This window comes from Poecilia mexicana, unplaced genomic scaffold, assembly GCF_051168715.1.
Source record: "Poecilia mexicana isolate PSO_F unplaced genomic scaffold, ASM5116871v1 scaffold_15, whole genome shotgun sequence".
NCBI classification, from domain to species: domain Eukaryota; kingdom Metazoa; phylum Chordata; class Actinopteri; order Cyprinodontiformes; family Poeciliidae; genus Poecilia; species Poecilia mexicana.
Genome location: NW_028263384.1, coordinates 13,992,426 through 14,016,071, shown reverse-complemented (window position 1 = coordinate 14,016,071; position 23,646 = coordinate 13,992,426). Strand labels below are relative to the sequence as shown.

The window sequence follows — 23,646 nt, the reverse complement described above, 5'->3', positions numbered from 1 at the left end:
CTTTTTAGAGCTAAAAATGAACAAATATAACCCATGTGTCATAAATGGGGAAAAAAATATATGATATCAAAAGACCTCCTACTCCAATATTTGTTGCATAAAATGTGTAGAATCCAAGGATGAATTTACTTGAAAGCTGAAATTGCTAAAATGTTGAACTCAAACCTATTGAGTTTAGAAAAAAAAAAAAAAACAGTAAACAAGAAAATATTTAATTGTCGTATTTTTTTTTAAATATGCATGTTATTTTTGCATGGTTGTGTTTTTTTCATAGAATTATTTATTTATTTATTTTTTGTCATTGTCTTATAATTTAAATTGCCATGCTTTCTTCCTTCCTTTCTTTCTTTACTTAAAATGCAGGTGACTTCTACAAACAATACACTAAAATGTAGTTGCAAACGTGAAAAAGTTCAAGCGATATTGAAACTTTACCAAAATACTTACAGCATACTTTATGTTGATTATTATTATTATTATTATTATTATTATTATTATTATTATTATTATTATTGTTATTATTGTTATTATTATTATTATTAAGAGTGAAGGTGTCAAAAAGAGAAAAGAAAAAACATTACCACAATTCAGATATCTAACCACAACTGAACACTTAGCAGAGTGCAACCATTTTATGTCAGAAAATATGTTTAATGTCAAATCTATACTAATAAGCTACAAATGCTATAATTGCACCATTAATTTCTTCTGATATATAAGCATTATTAATGTTGAAAATAGAGGAGCTTACCTCCACAAAGAACTCTCTGTTACTCTGCCAGAGTTGAAGTCGTAGTATTTCGTCAACATGAGTATCACCTGCAAAACAGATCAAACAGGTCACTGTGAAGGAGTGTGTGATGACTACAGACCAGCAGCAGTGAAGTGCCACAGAGGCCCTTTTCCAGACATGACATTACTTTAAAGGCTCCAGTTGATCTGTTAAAGTGCCAACATTCAGTCCCTCAGACATTTGTCATATTGGCATTAATCTCCATCATGCTTCACTAGGACACACCTCTGAAATTAAAGGGGAGACGCACAGAAGGGATGGAGGGTAAATCTTGTTAATTGTCCCAGCCTCATGATAGAAACATGGCTGTCTGTGATAATTTAAAAAAACAACAACATATTCCTAATTATTTTAAGTTACATAAAACCACTTATTTATTTTATCTTCCCAATTCTCCTTGTTGCAGTGGGGGGGAAACGCCCCACAGCTCCAATCTCAAACACAGAAATGGTTTGTCTGCTGATGCAACTTCTGACTTTGAGAGCATTAAGACACTCCAGCTAAGTATAAAATGTTCTGTGCTCAGCAGGCAGGAAAACACATAGCTTCAATCTGTTCTTCTGCTCTGATTCAGGCAGCCTCCATCAGTTATGATAAAGAAACTGAACCACATCCATCACCTGAGGGACACACCTAAAGCCGCAGGCATAGACTAATGCTGCGTTACAGTTGTGCTCAAAACTGGAAAATTCTTACTTCCCAGTTGGAAAAATAAAACTGGAATGCCATTCTAAGTCAGATTTTCCACTGGGAAACTGGGAACAACTCTGACTACCCCCAATTACAACTTGTAAGGCCGACTGTTGTGTTTCAAAATATCCACTCCTGTCACAAACAGTAGTAAGCCGTAGTGGAAACATGTTTTTTTACAAGCCATGTATGCAAGCGTGCATCTAAAATCAATAGCGTCTGCAACTCAAAACTAAGCAAATTAAAAGGGGTGTTTGCTTAAGGAGAGTAAATCTTAAAATGATACTAGTAAGAGGCACAGCAGACAATGTCTATGAGTGTCAGCATGTTGAAATTCCAACTATTTAAATAGAACAGTTACCGCATGGCTGACGTCAAAAACAAAAAGTGAGGGAAAGGTGGCAGAAAGAAAGGGAGGAAGATGACAAAAGAAGGTGATATAGAATTCAAAAGAAAGTGAGAGAGATGAGAGGAAGGAGAAACAGAAGAGAGGAGAAACTAACAAGATTAAGATTTGTACATACCGCATTTAACAGCTCATTATTCAGAATACAGCAACATATTACAGGAAACTGTCAATATTTCGGAGGAAATTTGTAAAAAGGAAATGCAATTTTATTGTGTAGGATATATGAGATACAAAACAAATTAATGTTGGAGAAATTCAGGAGAAATTAAAGAATCTATTAATTTAATAAATGTACTGCAAGGAAATTCAAATAGTAAAAGCATTGACTTTTTAATTGTTTTTTGGGGGGGGGGTTTGGTTCTGGACTGTGATTCTTTGGGGGGGCACAAAGTTAATTAAAATACGATAACATAAAAAAAAAGAGAGAGAGAAATAAATAAAATTGACATGTTGAGCCACACTCCATACAAGTAGGTGGCGGTAATGCACACAGAAAAATAAGTCTGATGTCAATCACAAATCTGAGTTCCGACTCTATTTCCACTTTTATCTACAGACAGCTAGTCTGGCCATTGTCTTCCTATGCAGCTCAAAAAGGGGGCTGGTTTTAACTAGACCAACAGCTGGCCTCCCTTATCTGTTTCCTCGGCTCTAATGTTGCTAGAAATCTTAGACGTACCTGAAATCTCAAATGTAACATTTGGAGGCTGGTAAACATTAATACCTGCATTGTGTATTTGTATATCGATGTTGCTACCTCCTTTGGAAGATGCAAAGTTGCAAAGCAGTTCTTCTTGAGGAAGATTCTGTCCATGGTATTTAGATGTCAAAAATAATAATATCACACAAGCAGTAAACTGAAATAAGTAAGTAAGTACAGAAAGCCAAATGTGCCACAATTCAATAAATTAAAATGACCCAAAATTTTTATTTATATGAAACTGTTAACAAAATTTTAGATGCATGTATCAAATAAATTAATCTATCTGTGTCTTTAGCAAAAAAAAAAAACATATTAATTGAAATGATTTGTAATTTTATAAATATATTTCATGGTCATGTGCTGAAGATATTAATTTATTTTATTTCTCCACTTAACAAATCAAAACCTCTCACAGGTGCTATGGAAAAGTACTGTTAATCCAATCTAACTGTTGCTGTGCAGGTTAGCCAATCTAATACTAGGATTTATTTAGTAAGATGCTAGCCTGGCCATTCCCTCCCTGTGAAACTGCTTGACAAAACAATCTTGCTTACAGTAATGTTGGGGCTTTCTCCCTTTCACTCGGATTTTCTCCGGTAGATTTTCTACCGAACCAATCAGAGGACAGAAGGAGAAGTTTTGAATCAATTTTCTGCACGAATTAAAAATGATTACAGAGTAATATATTGAAACCGTAAAAGTATATTTAAAAGTTATTTATTTATATTTTTGATTTACCGGTTCTAAGGTGTCAAATGAAAAAAATCACAAAGCATGGATCTGAAATGATGAGGAAGAAGGGAAGATTAAAAATATATGTACCTTTTTTAAAACATGATTGCAAAATAAATCAAATTTCAAAGTAGTTACATAGTAATGGACATCTTCCTTGAAGTCCCACCTCCAAATAATTTGTTCTGAGCCAGAGCAGGCTGTCAGTTGGTCTACATGTGATAAGTTTACTTGTTTTAAACTCATTAAATGTTTTTAACTCCACTCTTACTCCCACAAAACTAATTCAGAAATCAGAAGTTACACCAACATCTCAAACTGTGTGCAAGTCCTTTTACAATTTTCTCACAACATGATGCTGCTCTGCCACAAAAACCTAACAAACAGGCTGCATTGGATTACTGTAAAACTATAATGAAGCTGGATGGGAGTACTTGGAATTTAAGATTTTGCTTTAATCAGAAGCCACGTGGATGATTCAGTGCACTTCAATCGCTGTTTTAAACTGAGTTAGTGGTTTGTTTGCTTTTTACAGAAGCAGAAAAAAAAAAAGACTGGATGCTGAAGCTAATTATAAATTGTGGTGTTTGATGCTCTGGAGAGTGATGTTATTTTCTTTTTTTTTTTTTATTCAACTGTGCAATTTGTTTGATTCCTCTGACAAGCTGATCGTATCGTATGCCAAATTAACCCAATGCAGCTGTGCAGCTGTTAATGTGACTGCAAGAGGTCAGACTTGACAGATTTCTGTTACAATACAGTTGGCAACTGTGAAGCACCAGCAATATAATTAGCATATGGTTTTGACGCATTCGGTTGTTTCTGACCTATTAGAAAGCAGCGTGCGTTTAAAATTGGCTGTACGAACACAGAAGTCATCTAAATCTGTATATTTAGTCTCACATAAAGGCGGCTTCATTTCATTTAGAATATTAATTACATATTCCCCCCATGTTGTCCCCTGTAAGTTTTTTGTTGATGCATGTCAGCATGATTTAGATCCGCATAAAATATCTGAATTATAAAAAAGAACCTGAGTTGTGTATAAAGAATCAACAGTGATTATAAAACAATTTCTACACCAACTGTTAACTAACTATTGTGCATAAGGACAAGTAAAACCAAGAGACAAATTTGAAGTAAAAGCATTACAGGGATGAAGAAGACATGTGAGTCAACTAAGCATAATATTAGTTCTGATCAAATAAAATAACTTGAGCTTTACTCAGAGTCTACAATTTGAGGTCAAATTTTTCGGTACATATTCTGAGCAGTCTCAGGGAAGCTAACCAGGAGAAGCAGGAAAAATCCCAGTGGGCCCACTGGGATTATGGGCCATAAGGGCCGGTGTTAATTTAAGTCAATGACTGGAATGAAACAAAGAAGACAGACCAGACTCGGTATAGTTTCCAGCATTATGGTACATTGGTGTAAAAGTGACGTATTCCTTCTGTTTTTACTTTTTTTGTCCAATTTATGTTTAGTGTTATCTAAAATTAAAGGTAACATTATCATGACCCGAACAAAGACAAACAATTTCATTCATCAGAGAAAAACAAGTATCCGAATAACCTAGGCTGTTGGTGGTGAGCCTTTAGAGTCAGAACAAGCAGCAACACAGGAATAAAGTTTGAACTTTTGAAGGTAAAAGGGAACTGGCCGACAAGAGAGGCCAAGAAATTTGCATAGCTGCAATGCAACAACTGCTGAGGATATGCATAAACTCTTTTGCTTGTTAAGAAAACAAAATTTGAAACTGCAAAGAAACATTGTTCACCCTTGAATGGGTATGAGGATATTTTAAAAGAGAAAAGAAATGAGTAAATTTAAGTAAATGAGTCAATAAATAAGTTATTGACCCTCAGGCAATATTTCCTAGTATGTTTTTCTTTTCTTTTTTTTTCTTTTTTTTTTTTAAGTTACTGCAAACTTAAGTGGGCCACTCCGAGGCAAGAAGCTCCGGGAAAATGAATCCCCCTCCGACCCTGATACTGAGAATAAACTCACGTCAGAGGAACTTACAGGCAGAACATGCTGCTATAAGTGTTTAACAGCTTTCATAATAGGCAATAGAGTTCAAGATTTCTTTTTTGTAAATTATTACTTTACAACAATGTTGAGGGTAATTTCTTAAGAAAACATAAAAATTTTAATCAAAGCAAGCATTTTTTTTTCATGCAACTACTGCTCTTTAAAGCCTTGTTTACTGCTTTAAAGATTCATTTTTCTTCATCAACAGGAATCAAATCAAAGAAGCACAAGAGGAAGCTTAACTTTTGTGTTTATCTCTATAAGTGCTTCCTTGAAAAAAGCCATTTTTAAAAGTAGAAACCCACAACAGTCAGTGGGGGAGGAAAAATAAACTTGTGCTGTTATACAAATTAATTGCCAGAATGACATCCTGCCCGTGTTTGCAACCATAAAGCTTGGGCATCATACTGCTCTTTAGGGGAAGCCCTTCTGTGTATCTTGCAGATCTACTTCCTAATTATCAACTGTTATGAGTCGATGGGGTGACACTGATGTAAAAAGAAAGTGGTCCATCATGGAAACAAGGTCCCTCCCTCCCCCCTCTGTCCTGCAGCTGAAACAAAGTCTTATTATACCTCTGTCTGGCCCTGCATAAACGAATACTACGTGACTATACATATATTTAAAAACACTTAAGTGAAAGTCAAAAATCTTAAAATTGAATCTCAATTACCTCATTTTGATTCTGGAGAGAAATATATGCAAATGATGCACAATATTCTTTATTCTTAAAACATTTTTTTTTCCTGTTTCTCGCTTGGTAAACAATCTAAAATAGATAGATGCTTGTATTTGGTTTCTTGAGTCAAAAACCACACCTTCCCAAAGATTTTCTACTTAAATACTAATGTTTAATTCATTTTTGTTCCTCTTTTCTGTAATCTTCTTGCAAACACACAGTCATTAAAAATATTGACATTCATTTATTATTTATCCCCTCCAGTCTTCAATTTTTTCTTATTATTCATGGATCCCTGCACAGCTTGCGATTCCCATCATGACATGTCTTACCTTATTCATGCATAGTAAATATTAAATCGGATGCCCAAATATGATATTATTAACATTTACAACTGAAAGTTAGTCCAAGTTTGTTCTCACCTTTTTATAAAAGTATGATACTGTTTTAAGGAGTTCCCTTTTTTTTTTTTTTTTTTTTTTGGCAATTATCTGCACATCTTGGTACAACTTTGGTCCCGATGTCCAGACTGGGCTGCAGAGATTTATGATCTACCATTAAACTAGTTGTACACCATCCAAAGGTCATACAATCACTGACAGAGTCATCTACAACAAAACAACTTGGATGAGTTGGAAAAGTAGAACAAAATCCGTACCTTTCCCTTCTTCTGTACTGGAATTAATCACAGGCGTTTACTTAGGAATAATCAAACAGCTGCAGTGGGATACATAAAGCCTTGCTACTGACTGGAGAAGCCTTCTTTCTTAGGAGCGGCGTTTCATGGCTGTAGTTAATACATCAATACAACAATACAATATTCACTTTGTAGTTGTCAGGAGTCAGCTGCTTGAAGCTCAGCATGACCTGCAAACCATTATACTGTTATTTGAAATCACCAGATGAAGGATCTTCTTTTAATGATTAGAAAAAAAAGACCTGGTAGCAGAGAGGCACACTCTGTTTCCTACATATTTTCGCCTACCTCTCCCTTTGAATTCCAACAAAGGTGTCATGTACTGCCGCACTCATTAGACTACAACAGCACAAACATGTCCCCAAACTGGATTACCAGACATCCAAGAGAAAGCGAATTGATTTCTCAGCTCTAATCCTTTGTAAATCTCGACCCTTGGAGCTAAATGTATGGAGATGAATTTGATCATTACGTCTAAACAAATGGAGGCCTAATGGGTGACTTTCAGGGGATTACTGGTGTGAAATGAAGCTGTTAAATGGGATATAGCTGCCCAGACAATGCAAAACAAACTCTTTTTGCTGAAGAAAGAAACAATTGACACGAGAGCACTCTCTGAAATTCATTCCCACTCTCAGCGGCCCGCTGATCCAGCCTCATCAGCTGTTGGAATTAAGTTGCCTCATCAATAAGACTGTCATCACATTTAGCAACAGCAATTAAACAGATGGATGATTCCATAATAGCAATTGTTACAGGAGTAAGTGATTGGAATATCAATAATAATGGTAATAAAAAAAATTGACGCAGCTTTGATGAATCCAAGCTCGCAAATGCAACAGTGCGGTGGAAAAAAAAAAAAAAGATTGGTATTAAAATAATTTTAGGAAGCTGTATCTGTCAACATCAACTGAATGTGTTGAGCTAATGAACCGCTTCATGCTCTCTAGATTACAAATACAAATCTGAGCGTATTTTGAAAGGATGTCATATGGCATACCAACATGAATAACGGCATAATTGTGAAGTGAAGGAAAGATTTATGGTTTTCAATTAAAAAAAAAAGAAAAATATGACCTTATTTCAATTCTACAGACTAAAATATTTACCCATTTCATCTTTGCAAAATAGACAGCATCCAGCTCAGTCAGCATGGGTCGAGAGTATACCTTCACTTTTACCCCATGGTATGTTGGTATGTTCTCAAGTGAATGTAGGTCTGTATTTTCACAGAATTATTCTTAAGCATGAATTCACTTAGATCCAATCCCTTTAATTGTGCTTGTGCTCTGTAGTCTTGAGTATTTTGTAGTCTGGTACATTTTTTTTTTTTTTTTCACAATTGGCCTGCATTTAGCTGTAATCATCTTCCCATCAACTCAGACAAGCTTCCCTGTCCCAGCTGAAGCATGATGCTGCCAACACCATGTTTTAATGCATAGCGCACTCATATCTGTAGCAAGAGGTAAAAAGGTGCATTTTGGCATCATTGACCAGGGCATTGTCTTTCATGGGTCTTGTTATGCCCCTTTACTGACATTAAGAAACTTGAAATGCCTGCAGGATCCTTACTATAATCAAGCAGGACCTGTATCGATGCAACAGATGTACTGACATCTTATGCATGTTAACAATGAAAATGAGAGAGAAAAAGGGAAAAACCCAAGTGGTCAAAAAATACTACAGACCCAATGTGAATAAAGGGAACATGTTTAAAATGCATTTATAATATACAGCAATTCCAATAGGAACAATGTTCACCAAAAGTGCCAAATTGAATTTCCATGTAACTTAAATGTATTTTAAATATGTTCTACTTTCTCTATAAGGTGCCTCTGAGTGTTATTTTGGCCACTTTTATAGCTATTTTCTTTTTTTTTTGTTCTACAGGAGAATTTTTCATAAACCAAAAAGCCTCATCTGTAAGAGATCTTCTTAAGGCTTTTTTTTTTTTTCCCCAACAATGGCCTTCATCCTGCCACTTTTCTGTACAAGCTACATTTGAAGAGTGCACAGCTCTCTTGTTGACAGCCACTCCCACCTGAGCTGGAGATTTCTAAAATGTTTCAACAGTTATCATGAGCCTCTCTTGGCTGCTTCTCCTTGCTTGTCAGAGGACGCCCATGTCTTGGTAGGTTCGAATGGTATTTCCTTCTTTGAGTGATGGACTGAAGAGTGCTTGCTTATTACTGCGTATTACCCTAACCCTGCCTTTAAACGACTCCACAACTTTATCCTCTGGGTTCCGTGATGTTGTTTCGTCACTGATGTTTGCTAACAAACCACTGAAGCCTTCGTGGATATTCTCACAGTCAATATTACAATTACGACTAAAGGAATACCAAAATAATAAGGTGAAACAGACGATAGCAGTGGAACAGAAGATCCACCCTCTACAAATTAAAACAACAACAAAAAAAATACAATCCAGTGAGTTGAAATCCCTGATGCAAGTGGAATAGCCCCGGATGAAATTACCACAATAAACAGAATCACTTAACACCTTTCACAACAGCAGAACTCTCTACTTCAGTTCCACTCTGTGTTGCCCTGTGAAATCTCCCAGCAGCCACCGGAGCCAGTGGCACAGCAGCGCGCTGCCGCCGCACTTCAATACCACCTGAGCAGGACCTAAAATGTGCAGAGGCTTTTGTCTGTCACATCAATTTATATCAGTTCATTAACAAAGGCAACATTTCCTCGTAGGCCAGCTGTTGTGCTAAAGTTGGCTTGTTTGAAGTCGGAGCGGTTGGCTCTACTGCGTGCGTCAGGTCACGGCAAACATGAATCATAAAAGAAGCATCACAATATCGCTTTGCACAATGTAAACTGCCTACGCCCTCATAAAGCTTGAATATTCACAGATGAGGGAGTTAATCACGGCAGAGAAAGGAAGCAGTTTTAGTAATAAAGTTCAACTGGAGTGTGACTTGTGGTGTAATTCTACCGATGTGTGAACAACTTAGCTGTACTTTCAGAGGGCTCACTTCAGACACTTTGTGTTACAGCTGTGGCTTTCAAGCTGAACAGCAAGTGTCTGCATTTATTAGGCACCTCCTGCTGAGACATGAGCACCGTGTCCAAGTAGAAGCTTGGTTGATAGACCCTCTGAAACGACTTCCATCTTCTTTAGGCTTATGCCCTCGCGTCGTTGGCTCTTTCACCATAATTGAAAGCCCGAGCCAGTTCGGCCTCTTGGACACAGCGGCCCGCTGAGCTTGAAAAGCCCCCAAGTGAACAGGGAGGGGCTCTGATCAATCCACGCAATTATTAGACAGCTATTGGTCTGGCACTTTTAACCCAAGCAGAAAGCTGTACCCGCTGGGCCACGAGCTCTGTGTTGTTTTTTTTGTTGTTTTTTTTCTCCAAAATCCTTTTAAATCTTCAGCACTCGATCTGTAATGTGGAAGTGCTGAGGGAGATGGTGAAAGATTGGTGGTATGTTGACAAACCAAAAGCTTCTTGGACTACTTAATAAAGTGCAATTCTTCTGACGAAGTGAAACAGCAGATGGGATAAATATGCCACGGATGGATTTTTTTTTTTTCGCCCATATGTCCTATTAGGCTCACCAACTGTGTTTGAGGTTTGCCAATAATGCATCACTATATATCCAAAATAGAGAGCATGAATGACTGAAGCAAACTCATAGTTTTAAATGTGAGGGTTTCCTACATAGGCCAGATGGTGTAGCTCATTTCTATGAGAATTGCAGGTGGCGACTATTATGTGAAAATGTTCTGAAGCCCGAAACGAGATGTAAACTAAGCAATGGCCAAAAATATATATATAAAAAAGAATGCTAACAAATAAAACTAACTGGGAGAGAGTTTCATAGGTAGAACACAGAGAAAACAACACTTCAGCTGAAGACAGGAAAAGAAAAAAAAAAAAAAAAACATTTCAACAAAACAAATCTCCTGACATATTATTTTAAGAGAGCGTCTCCAACAGCTAATTTCTTCCTTACCAGCTGCTGCTGCAACCATTCTGAGGCTTTCTGTTTTATTCTGAAGCCGCTCACGAAACTACAGTGAGTCACAAAAGCAAACAGGCTGAGCACACAGCATAAGTCTGATTTAAGCTGCCACACACAAAAAAAAGTGAAGCACAAAAGATGTGTCTATGACACACAAAGGAGGAAAAAGAAGAAGAGGTGAGATCTCATTATGCTCCCCGCAAGTTAGCGTTATGCTTCTCTGGAAAAACAATCTTCACCTGATTTGGATTCTGAATTTCTGCTCCATTGGGCCGCATTTGGCAAAGAAGAAAGGAAACTTGGGAGGCAAGCACAGCTTGGTTATATATATATAAAAAAAACACACTCAGCAGGATCTGAAGGCGTCAGAGAAGCTCGCCATGGGAAGGCTTGGTGACTTGACAGAGCTGAACTCAGACAGCCAGTGGTTTCTGTGCAGAGTTGAGTGTTAAGAGTCGGTGTTTGTCCGTGCCGGAAAGGAGCACCACGGACCCAAAACTTGTCAAAAAAAAAAAAAAGAAAAAACTTTTCTTAGTGCGACTTTCTCGCGATTCCCATCATTATGTTTTTCATGAATATATTTATGTGTGAGATGTTCACTCCCTGTAACAGTGAAACATCAAGCACACCCCCTCCCCTTCCACCCCGACTGCCTCCCAAAACTGTCCATCCCGGCCTCCTGGGAGAGAGAAGAACCCGTGAAGGTTCATGCTGAAAGCGTTCGTCAGGCGGTTGTCTGAGCATGTCAGCGCGCTTTATGAAGGAAGCTACATGTGTCCGGGAGGACCAAGAAAGCGAATGGCAATGAGATGGTGAGGAATTAGAATGAAGGATAGTTTAGACTGTTTTTCCAACCCTAATACAGAATATATGTATATCAGGGTGAAATGCACACCAGCAGAAAACGGCTGCAGAAATCCGCCTTTATTGTTAAATTTAAACCTGTCCAACCACCTACATGGCTGTAAGAAACCGAGAAACAGAGATAGGAAATCTTCCTGATAGTCCTACTTACTAGACATGATTCTACTAATACCTCTAGAAAGCAGCAGGGAACCAGAGGTTCAGAAAATACAAAAAATGCCATCTTACTCTGATCAGTGAGTGCAAAATATAGGTGACAGCAAAATGCTTCATTGTGGTTCCTGTGACTGAGAGAAGAACACTGAATTTTTACTTGCTTTCCGTTTCAGTGGGATGTTAAAAATGACATCAGAGGAAGTTCGGAAATATGGAGGCTATGTAAAAAGGGATATTTATGTCATGTTTGAAGCTAAGAGAGAGAGAGAAACAGAGCAAAACTCTAATAGGAAGATCGAATGGAGTGCAAAGACACACAGATGTTTTTTTTTTGTTATGCTAACCACATAAATTGTTAATACAACATGTTAAATATACTCTTGTATATTTTACAGTAACTGCAATCTGACACATGGTGGGATGTGATCTCTGCTCCTGATTGACTGCTCACAACAGGCCTTTATCAGTACTGTTCGTATGTCTTCCTATGTTATAGTTCTTGGAAACTGGAATGTGCTAAAATATGGAAAAACATATTTTTAAGCAGCAGTGGAAACTATGTCTGTAAAGTTACAACATTTCTAAGAAGGTATTGGCAGATTGAAAGTCTCATCACATATTCTTAAAAGGCTGCTATTAAATAAGAAGCTCATTGTTTAGTAGCATGAGTCATGCAAGACTCATGCAGGAAGAACAAACAAATCAGTTTTTTTAGCAGACATTAACAGTTAAAGGTAAAGGTATTTTAATTCAGATTCTCTTCCCTATCTTTTCCTGCTTCCTGTAAAAAGTTGATTTGATCATTTCAGTTTGAAATCTTTCTGCCCTTGTTTGATCAAAACTTATACGTTGACGTATTGAAGGCTATCAGCTGTGAGGCAGGAGAAGCTTCAACTGTGTGTTAACACAATGTCAGACAGGTAAGACATCAGTAGGAATCCTATTGTTACTGCCCATCAATCTGGTTAGTTTGTGAGATCGATTTTAATTAGCAAGAAAAATTGAAATCGAACATAAACAATGAATGAAAGGCTAAACATCATAAGGGTTTATATCAGAGAGAATCTGAAAGTGTCAGATAATATGTAAAAGTGAAAACAACAATCTCAACAAGTACGGCTTCTTTTGAGGGTCACCAAGAGAAAACGTCTGGTCACGAAAAACAGCACGGCAGCACAGCCATGACATATAAAGCTACATCTGAGGAAAGTTACCATTTGGACTGACCACACACAAAAAAACAATCACCCACACACACACACAAAAAAAAAAAAAAAAAATCACCACAAATCAGCACAAACACCGCACAACAACCTTCACGCACAGTGGTCGGGGGCTGATAATTTGTGTTTGCTTTGCAGCCACACAACCTGGACGCCATGCAGTCATTAAGCAAGCCGAACTCTTCTGTACACCGAGGTACTGCAGGGTCTTATGTGAGTCTCCCTGTTTGACAGCTGAAAATCAGGCCAAACTGGGTCATTCGCCATGAGAATCCTATGAGGGGCCGTTTAGGACAAAATTTACGTTTTGTCTCTCACACACTACCAAAAAGTCTCGCATACTCCAAAAAAGTTGCCTCGCATACTCAAAAAAATTACGGTTTGTCTCTCACACACTACCACAAAAGTCTCGCATACTCAAAAAAAGTTGCCTCGCATACTCAAAAAAATTACGTTTCGTCTCTCACACACTACCAGAAACTCTCGCATACTCCAAAAAAGTTGCCTCGCATACTCAAAAAAATTACGTTTCGTCTCTCACACACTACCAGAAACTCTCGCACACTCCAAAAAAGTTGCCTCGCATACTCCAAAAAATTACGTTTCGTCTCTCACACACTACCAGAAACTCTCGCACACTCCAAAAATTACGTTTTGTCTCTCACACACTACCAGAAACTCTCGCACACTCAAAAAAAGTAGCCTCGCATACTCAAAAAAATTACGTTTTGTCTCTCACACACTACCAGAAACTCTCGCACACTCCAAAAAAATAGCCACGCACACTAAAAAAAATACTAAAATGTCACACACACACAAACGTTAACTTTCTCGCACACACACTACTAACAGCTCGCACATTCACAAACGTTAACTGTCTCGCACACATACACTAACAGCTCGCACATTCACAAACGTTAACTGTCTCGCACACATACACTACTAACAGCTCGCACATTCACAAACGTTAACTGTCTCGCACACACACACACACAGACGTTTATCTCTCACATACACAAGACTAAAGTTGAACACACAGTACTAAGACTCGTTTTTTGAATGTGTGAGAGCGAAACTCTTTTTGAATGTGTGAGAGCGAGACTTTTTTTGAATGTGTGAGAGTTGTCACGGAAGAGGCGGGGCATAATTTTTGGATCAAACTGCGCATGCGTAGATCCTAAACCTTAAGTTTCGATTGTTGACTCACTGTATGTTCTATTACTTAGTATATTTGTGCTATTTATATTTTAAATATATATAGAACGTTTAATTTTCTTGTAGATTAAATGTGCTATAGAAATAAATGAATTTGATTGATTGATTAAAAATAGCAAAATTGCTGTAGTACAATCTGTCCACTGGGTGCCAGCATTACAGGAATTATTAAGAGGTCTTGTGAGAAATTCTGTTCCCCCGTGAAAATCTGTTCCCCCTGTGACGGGAGCGCGCATTGCAGCCAGAGACGTGGATCCGGTGAATCTGACCATTTTCACGGCGCTTCTGATCGATTTCTCGGTAAAAACTACTCATATGATCACATCAATGTGTAACTTTCAGTTTAATCGGCAGCTATCAAAATAAAAATACATACATAAATAAACGAGGTCCGGTGTGGAGGTCTTTTTTCGCTGTTTTGTGTTATTTTGAAAGCGAAGAAAATAGATCTTTTTTCAGCTTTTGTCTCGTAAGCCTGACAAATAAAAGTCAGTCAACAAACACAGGTTCCCAACACATAGTGTGCATTTATAATTTTTCATTTCTGATGAAGGAGGAAGGAGATTAATATACCTGCAAGATCTTTTACTTTGTTTTCAAAATATTTGCACTATGTTTGACATTTGTCCTTAACATAGTTTAATATAAGGTAGCTATTGAAAGATAGTTTCAATATATTTATATATATTTAAAAACACAAATATACTAAGTAATACAACATACAGTGAGTCAAAAATGGAAAATTATAGTTTAGGATCTACGCATGCGCAGTTTGATCCAAAAATTATGCCCCGCCTCTTCCGTGACAACTCTCACACATTCAAAAAAAGTCTCGCTCTCACACATTCAAAAAGAGTTTCGCTCTCACACATTCAAAAAAAGTCTCGCTCTCACACATTCAAAAAACGAGTCTTAGTACTGTGTGTTCAACTTTAGTCTTGTGTATGTGAGAGATAAACGTCTGTGTGTGTGTGTGTGCGAGCTGGTAGCAGTGTATGTGAGCGAGACAGTTAACGTTTGTGAATGTGCGAGCTGGTAGCAGTGTATGTGAGCGAGACAGTTAACGTTTGTGAATGTGCGAGCTGGTAGCAGTGTATGTGTGCGAGACAGTTAACGTTTGTGAATGTGCGAGCTGTTAGTGTATGTGTGCGAGACAGTTAACGTTTGTGAATGTGCGAGCTGGTAGTGTATGTGTGCGAGAAAGTTAACGTTTGTGTGTGTGTGACATTTTAGTATTTTTTTTAGTGTGCGTGGCTATTTTTTTGGAGTGTGCGAGAGTTTCTGGTAGTGTGTGAGAGACGAAACGTAATTTTTTGGAGTATGCGAGGCAACTTTTTTGGAGTGTGCGAGAGTTTCTGGTAGTGTGTGAGAGACAAAACGTAATTTTTTTGAGTATGCGAGGCTACTTTTTTTGAGTGTGCGAGAGTTTCTGGTAGTGTGTGAGAGACAAAACATAATTTTTGGAGTGTGCGAGAGTTTCTGGTAGTGTGTGAGAGACGAAACGTAATTTTTTTGAGTATGCGAGGCAACTTTTTTGGAGTATGCGAGAGTTTCTGGTAGTGTGTGAGAGACGAAACGTAATTTTTTTGAGTATGCGAGGCAACTTTTTTGGAGTATGCGAGAGTTTCTGGTAGTGTGTGAGAGACGAAACGTAATTTTTTTGAGTATGCGAGGCAACTTTTTTTGAGTATGCGAGACTTTTTGGTAGTGTGTGAGAGACAAAACGTAATTTTTGTCCTAAACGGCCCCTCATAGAATCCCCCCCAAACACAGCAGTAACTCAGCAACAGGATGCCTGAAGAATAATCAGGGGGTTTGCAAAGGCCATGTCAAAATCCAGAATCAAACTTAAGTATACAAGAGGATGATAAAGACTCAAATTCTTTCAAACTCCCGGCAGATTTAGAGGTGAACGTTTTATTCATCCCACCGGTTTGATTCAAAATGTACTTGAGACTGGACTCCATCAAAAATAAGGAAAATGAAGTAAAACAAGCAACAATTTAGAAAACAAAATCCAACACACTCAATAAGATAAACAACTTACTGCAAGCAGAAATTTTATTTAAGGCTATTAATGTGCACTAAAATATTTCAAGAGATAGGAATCCATTGAGTTCAAAAACTGGTTGAGTCCTAACCTAGAAAAAAAAATACACTATTGATTTTTAAAGAGTATTGTCTGTCATGTGTTGACATGCATCTAAATAAACAGCTTCTCATCCTAAAAGCCCATTTTCTGATATACAATCTGTAGAATAGAAGATGACACCAGGAGCAGAGGAGGGAATTATGCAAACAATTGGATTTTCAGTATCTATAACTGATATGCAGGGACAACGCAGTAGTAGTCTCATTTGTCAAAAAAGTTAAATTATAGCTTTTAGAGCTGAAGGTTATTCTGCAACCTATTGAAAAATAGGGATGTACTTAGTTTCTAACCTGCTGCTTCTTTCCTCCGTCCTTTGTAAAATGAATAACGGCACTGTTATTGTGTTGTTGTTTCTCTGCTGTTGTTTTTAATGTAGTTATTATTTAAACATTAAAGATCTGACATATTTGTAAGAATCTTGAGGTATAAACAAATCTGTCCTTACCTTAATACCTGCCGGTATTGTTCTTATTTAATTTGGACAGTAATATTGTTGCAATAATTGAAACTGAACACTTCAGCGTTTCTCAGACAGAGTCATTCTGGACTTTACAACCTACATGTACTAGGTGTGTGTGTGCATGTGTGTGTGTTTATATATTGTATATTGAGTCATATATTTAAAGTAATTTATTTTCAGTTTTATCTGATTAATTTTCATGATGGTTTGATGACCTGTTTTGATTTTGGCATACGACTTATAAAAACCCCAAAATCAGTTTCTGAGGAAATTAGAGAAGACATCCCCAGATTTAACAATTCAGAGGAGCTACGGTTATTATGGCAACCAGTAATTCTTTAACACCGGAGCAGAGCCAAAGACTGACCTCCTCCATGCACAACACTCCACAGCTGCAGCATTTGATCCAAAAGGAGACTCAATCAAATATTTAGTGCATGTACTGTACGGTAGATGAACACATTTTTAGTACTCATGGTTTCTGTGCTATCATAATTTTTTATTAGTCTTGTGTAATATTCAAACTTTCTGAGAAACCGAATTCTGGGTTTTTATCAGCTGTAATCATCAAGGCTGACATAAATAAAGGTTTGGGATACATCACCCTGTGTGTAATGAATCCAAGAAATATCCAGTGATGTTATAATTCATCAAGATGCACCTGTATTACAATATCCAACTCCTGCTTTGTGTCACTCATTCTTGATTAGAAAAAAGGCAGACAGTTGCAAACAGGCATTTTATTTCACATTAAAATAAGCCCCAGATTATATAATCAACAAGTTGAAAATGTTCGCCTCGGAATCTAGTTATAAGATTTCAGCTCTTCTTTCTGTCACTCAACTTTCTCCTTACAAATTTAGGTGACATTTAGATGAAATGTTGATCTTTTCTAGAGTTTTCTTAGATGTTAGATAATGAATCACAAAGCAATAGCCTTGCAGAGTCTTATAAACTAAGGCTGTCTTTGTGTGTATGTTTAACCTCTTTGAATAGGTAATAATTTGTAACTAACACGAAACTGTGTCTTGTCAAACATTTGAAAAGTAGCTTGTGTGTAAATAGTTTGAAACTCATTGCTCTGATAATTTACTTTCCTCCCTTTTCTAGATATTAATATTTGTCAGGGAATTATTGGTCAGGCCTTGCTGGCTTATTTTTTTAGTATTTATTGCTTATTCTGTCATAGTGAAATTCTCATTTATGAAATGATCATAACAATTTGAAAGCCCTTCAGTTTTGCAATCCAATAGTAAAACCTTGCAAAACATAGAAGAGCTGCCATGTCCGGTACAAGCTACAGCTCTGATTCATGTTCCTGTACATCAGATTTCAATACCAAGGTATCAGCCATTGTACTTCAACATTTCACGTTGAAGCAATTCATCAACAGGCTTTAATGATTTGATTAAAAAAACACAGAGTGCAACAGAATTAGATGATTAGCGGATGTTTATTCTAAACAAAACGTCTTGAGTTGCATTCATGCTGCCGCAGCCTTGAGCGGCTGTCCTGTGGGCCGTGTGTGTATGGCAGATGCATAATTTCAATCAACTTGTGTTCATCAAAGATTCTCTGAACCTTTATGATCATCCGAGGGTAAGACATTCTATGAAGGCGCCCATGTGAGGGGTTTTGAATCCAAAGGTCTTTAGAGTGCAGCAGAGCTTGTTCGGTTTCGTCCTCATTGTCCAACGTTTGTCACTTTTGAAGTTAAGGTCTGAAGTTTACTTTGAAATATCAAAATCTGCTAATTTCAAATGGTTCAACTTAAGTTATTGGCTAAATGTCATAGACGTGCAACTCTATTTTGGAAGTAGATTAAGCTAATTTAATTATTCCACAGCTGAATTTCCTCACATAATATAAAAGGTGCAGTTTCTTTAGTTCTTTTTTTCTTTTTTTTTTCAGCTGTTGTAGTTTTTCATTTGGTTGAGAGACTAACAAGGGGAATCAAAAGGTCTAAGTTGAATGTCGATGTGAATGTGTTTGTCATTATATTTGCCTGCTGAGTCAATCAAACTGTCCTTGATCTTGCCCAGTGTGAGCTGGAGGGGAGGCATCAGCCAACCAAGACCTTCAACACATCGGTCCCATTTTTACTTCAACCCTCCTTGAGAAAAATATGAGAATTACATAGATAAAAAATATCTATCAGTGAAAACAATGTGCTCCTGTGCTTCCTGTATTCTTGAGTTGGAAGATTTTAAAGGTTTTAAAAGGGCTTCATTTTCGTAGTGTGAGCAAAATGTGTCATTAAACTATTGGATGATTTTTTTTTTTTTTTTGTGAGTTTAAGTGCTGCTGTTTTGTTGTTGTTTTTTTGCTGTTTCAAATCAATAAAGACTGATCTAATAAGGCGGAAATCAAATTTGGTGCTAATAGATAGTTTGACCTGACCACTTTCATAACTTTCCAAAAGATTAGCAGCATTAGCAGCCCCTCTAAGTCAGAGGCCATGGTTCTGAACCAAACCAGGTAGACTGCTCCCTCCAGGACTGGGATCAGTCTCTGCCTCAAGCAAAGGACTTCAAGTATCTTGACAACTTGCTCACAAGTTACAGAAGGAAAGGGAAAGCATAACTCTCGATTTATTGCTTTGTGTATGATTCGACCCTTTATGTCTAAGGGTTGCGTTACATGGATTATGACTGAAAAAGCTGAAAATCCTGGATAAATGGTTGGATGATCTCCCTCTGAAGTGGACCCCAGAGATAAAATGAGGGGAAGCTCAGAGTGGAGTCACTGCTCCTCTGCGTCATAGTTGAGATAGTTTTGATATCTAGAAAGCCTCTTTTTGTGCTTCCCTCCAGAGGTTTACTATGGAAATCCCTTTAGGACAAGAGTCTGGAGCAGACGTAGAACTCACTACAGGGACTATTGGTACATCTTATTAAATTAGAGCGTCATCATTTTTTTTATTTTAATAATTTAATTCAAAAAATGAGACTGATACATTAGATATTCTAATTAGACAGCAAAGGGAAGCACCCTCACACTTTCTGGTAGACTTGCTGATTTCCAGGCTTGGTAAAACACAGAGGACAAAAATCAGCAGAACACTTGGCACTTAAATAAATCCCTGCTCAGGGAGGCTTTGCACTGGACCCCAAAAAGCTCTGATTCTGTGCCTCCCCTCTCTTTTTCAACACTGTGGGACCTTGACTATCAAATGAAATGCAAAATTTGCTTTCTTCTGAAGACACTGGGCCACTGGGTAACAGTACTGTCCTTTTTCTCTTTAGTCCAGGTAGGATGCTTTGGAAAGTGTGTCTAAAACAATTAGCACATTTCCTGGACTTGTCTGTGAGTATAGTGGCTCTTGAACCTTTGATTCCAGCTGCAGTTCACAACTTGTGCATCTCAACTACACTGTTGATATGACTTTGCTGCACATTCTCCTTAAGCATGTGACTGTCCCTCATTTGTGCGCCCTTTTCTACCACACACTTTAATTCCTCTCAATTCTTCATTATAAAGTTTTTTACTGATTAACTAAAATAAACGTTCACTTTGATGATGATTAAATTATTGAGATCTAACTCTACATGCTGATGGCACGTAGGGTAATACAATGTAACCATAGAAAATTATTTCAAAAGCTGAAAATAAGGACATAGATCTGAGATAAACAGCTATGCTGATGATATACATGTGTGCATGTCTTACTACTCCTGCATTCACTGCCTTAGATGATTTTATCTCTTCAAAACATCTTATGTCTTCTGCCTCTGACCTAATCTTAATATCTGTTTCCAGACAGCAATTTTGGATTTTAACATTACTTAACATAAATGACTTTCAACTGATCTCAGATATGAAACCATCCAACTTAGCTCATTCTTTCATCCTTAGCCGATCAGACAACTGAGTTTGGTGTCATAGCAAACTCAGTTCAGTTGAGGGTTTACAAATAATTCAGATCATACCTCTTGACTAAAAAGCGTCCATGTAGCAAGCTGTGGTTTTAGTTAAATATGACGGAGCTCCAAATAGATGTTGACATTCCTTGCTCGCACATGAGGCTCTAAATGGAGACAGAGCTTGTTACAAGGAATATTCCCTGTTGTTTTAAGTGCTTCCGCACTGGCTCATCTTCTCCTCGCAGGGTTTGTGGAGCTTTAAGACCACAGAAGTCACCAAGTGGAAATTGCAAGCTGTGGTAGATACCAAAGGCAGGCGAACTCTGTAAGCATTTGGAGCACTATACATATATATATATATATATATATATATATATATATATATATATATATATATATATATATATATATATATATATATATATATAAAATTCCCCTCTCACCCTCCGCGGGTGGTCTCTTTCATCCTCTGAGCTCGGTCCTCTACCAGAGGCCTGGGAGCTTGAGGGTTCTGCGCAGTATCTTGGCTGTCTTGGCATATGTATATATATTTTTTTTTTTTGTGTGTCCAACTTATAGTTTCAATTGAAATGTTTAGCACATGTAATCATTTTTGATTATTCTATTTGACAAGACAAGAATAGCACCCCAAGCCACATAGCACTGTCCAGTGAGACAACTTCTTTGGACAAAACAAAATTGTACCCAAATAAGTTTTCCATTTCTTCTTGGTAGACATAAATTAATAGGGAGTTCAAAAAACTTGGCCATAATTCGGGAGGGTGGCTAATGAAATAGGAATATGAATCTTAGCTTTCAGTGATGCATCAGTAGATAATGTAATAATAGCCCAGGGCTAATAAGAATAGAACAATATTTTATAATTATCTTTATCTTAATAAATAGGTCATAATATAACAAGTTTCTTTCTTTTTTTGAGTGGTTTTGTGTGGGACTCTGAGGTGTGGTGACAGCTGTGTGGGGAGCAGAAGGAAGGGTTTAAAACAGGAGATCATTCAAGAAAAAGCCACCGTTGTCCATTTTTATTCAAACTGTGAACTACTGAAAGTAGATCACAGTTTGAATTCTTTATTATTATCATTATTATTATTAGTATTATATTTTTGTTAGAGCTGCACAACATATTAGGTCACAGTAGTGACTGAAATTGTGATGTCTCCAATATCTCAGTTACTTGTTTGCATGCTTTATCGCTTGGAGGCATTATTTCATATGCAGTTCGGTTAGGAGCTATGCACTCCAACTCTACATGCTAACGATGTCCAACTGTGAATGCTCATGGTCTTTTATGCTCTCACCTAATTTAGATTCAAGTTTTATGCAGGCCTTTTTTTTTTTGTACAAGGTAGATGAAAGTTTCAATTTAGGCCAAAAAAAAAAAAAGAGAGATACCTTTATAACTACTTTTACACATGAATGTATTAAGTATTTTAAATAATCATAGAACCAAAACAAAGGGAAACAGAATAAGCTTTATCGAGAGGACCAGATGGAATCACTATGACGCATTCCTCCTCTTTTGGAAATATATTTTTTTGGAAATATATTTTTTGAACTTATAAGCAAGATCATTTGGGTAATCTTACAGATAAAACATGTCTCTATATATTCCAACAACTATGCAGCAATAAGTTGTGTTCGTAAGTGATCTGTTCGAGACAGAGGAGATGGAAGGCGGCCACAGGCACACATGGATATCAGCCACCAAACTCTGCGATCTGTCAGCATTCTTAATTTTTCACCTCTTTCCCGTGACTACGGGGCAGGACAAAAGCTTCAAATTTAGCCACGCACACCACAGATGCGTGAGTGAGCGCTGACCACACTGCGTCAAAAGACAGCCGTGCGTAAAAATGTGGAGCGCCACAAAGTATGGTGTACTTACGCTGCTGTTTTGTCCGGACCAGTGCACCATCGCCTGGTTGTGAGCCGTGTCCCCGGCGAGGGCAAACGTTGAACTTGTGAGCTCGAACTCCTCCTGGTCCGAAACCGAAGCATCCTCCACACCCTCGCCCCGGAATCCGGACCAGGTCTCTGCGCTCCTTCGCACTCTCCAAGCGACCGCATCTGCGTTCCCGGTCGAGTTGAAGCTGTTACCTCTCTCTTCACTCGCGTTATTAGGAGAGGGGCCGGAGGCGCCCGGAGGACGGTGGGAAAGTTTCTGATGGTCCCCGTCTCCCTGCGGACCACTTGTCTCATTCTCCCCCGGCCGCGGCTGTAGTTTGAATGAACTTTCTTCACTCGCGACTAATTCCGCAGCGCCGTCTTCCCCGTCTCCGCTGGCGCTGAACGACTCCTCAACAAATCCGACGAATTCTTCACCGGGAGCTGCGTCGGAACCCGCCTGGTCCGGGGCCGCTCTTTCCCGGGGTACCGCCACGACAAGCGGCTGCTGGCACTGGCGAATGCACCTTACCTCCGCCTTTGTTCCGCCCAGGATGGAAGTTAACGACAACAGACAAATCCACTCGGAGAAAAAAAGGAGGAAAAAGCAGCAACCGAGACGCGTCTCCATCATGCATTGATTCCGACTTTAGAGTTTTGAGAATAATTTTGTTTTAATCAGGAGCGATTCTTTTTTTCCCCCCACTCTCTCTTTCTCTCTCCCTCCTGTCATCACCTGGTAAAGAGGAGTCTGCGAACGCACTGTGGGGAGGTGCAGCAACGCGCGGACAAGGGTTCCCAAGTACTGATGCAAACGATGCATCAGAGGAGGAGCTGGAGGCTGAATCCTGCATGAGAGAGGCGCGGGGGCACACTCCCGCAATCCTCATCTTTGCCTGCTTTAAGAAATAAACTTGTTATCTTAATTAAGCTATATGTCACCCCTGGGCCTGAGCTGTTTTTGATATGCACTGTGCTGCATGTTACTACACTATATAGGTTATTTGATGGCGTAAAATTAAAATTCCTTGAGAGGTTCTAAGATGATGATGATGATGATGGGGGGGGGAGTCTAGAATCATTAGTGGATCTCCA

At 38.1% G+C, this 23,646-nt stretch overlaps 1 protein-coding gene across 1 annotated transcript in view; it reads right to left on the bottom strand.

Annotated features, from left to right (window-relative positions):
* LOC106914131 (VPS10 domain-containing receptor SorCS1-like) overlaps positions 1-23,185 on the bottom strand; it is a 61,196-nt gene extending 38,011 nt beyond the window's left edge. The window contains exons 1-2 of the mRNA XM_014980731.2: positions 22,553-23,185; positions 752-819 (exon numbers count right to left, since the gene is read on the bottom strand). Coding sequence (XP_014836217.2) covers positions 752-819; positions 22,553-23,185 — 701 coding nt within the window. The remainder of the gene's footprint in view (positions 1-751; positions 820-22,552) is intronic.
* Between the last annotated feature and the right edge of the window lie 461 nt (positions 23,186-23,646).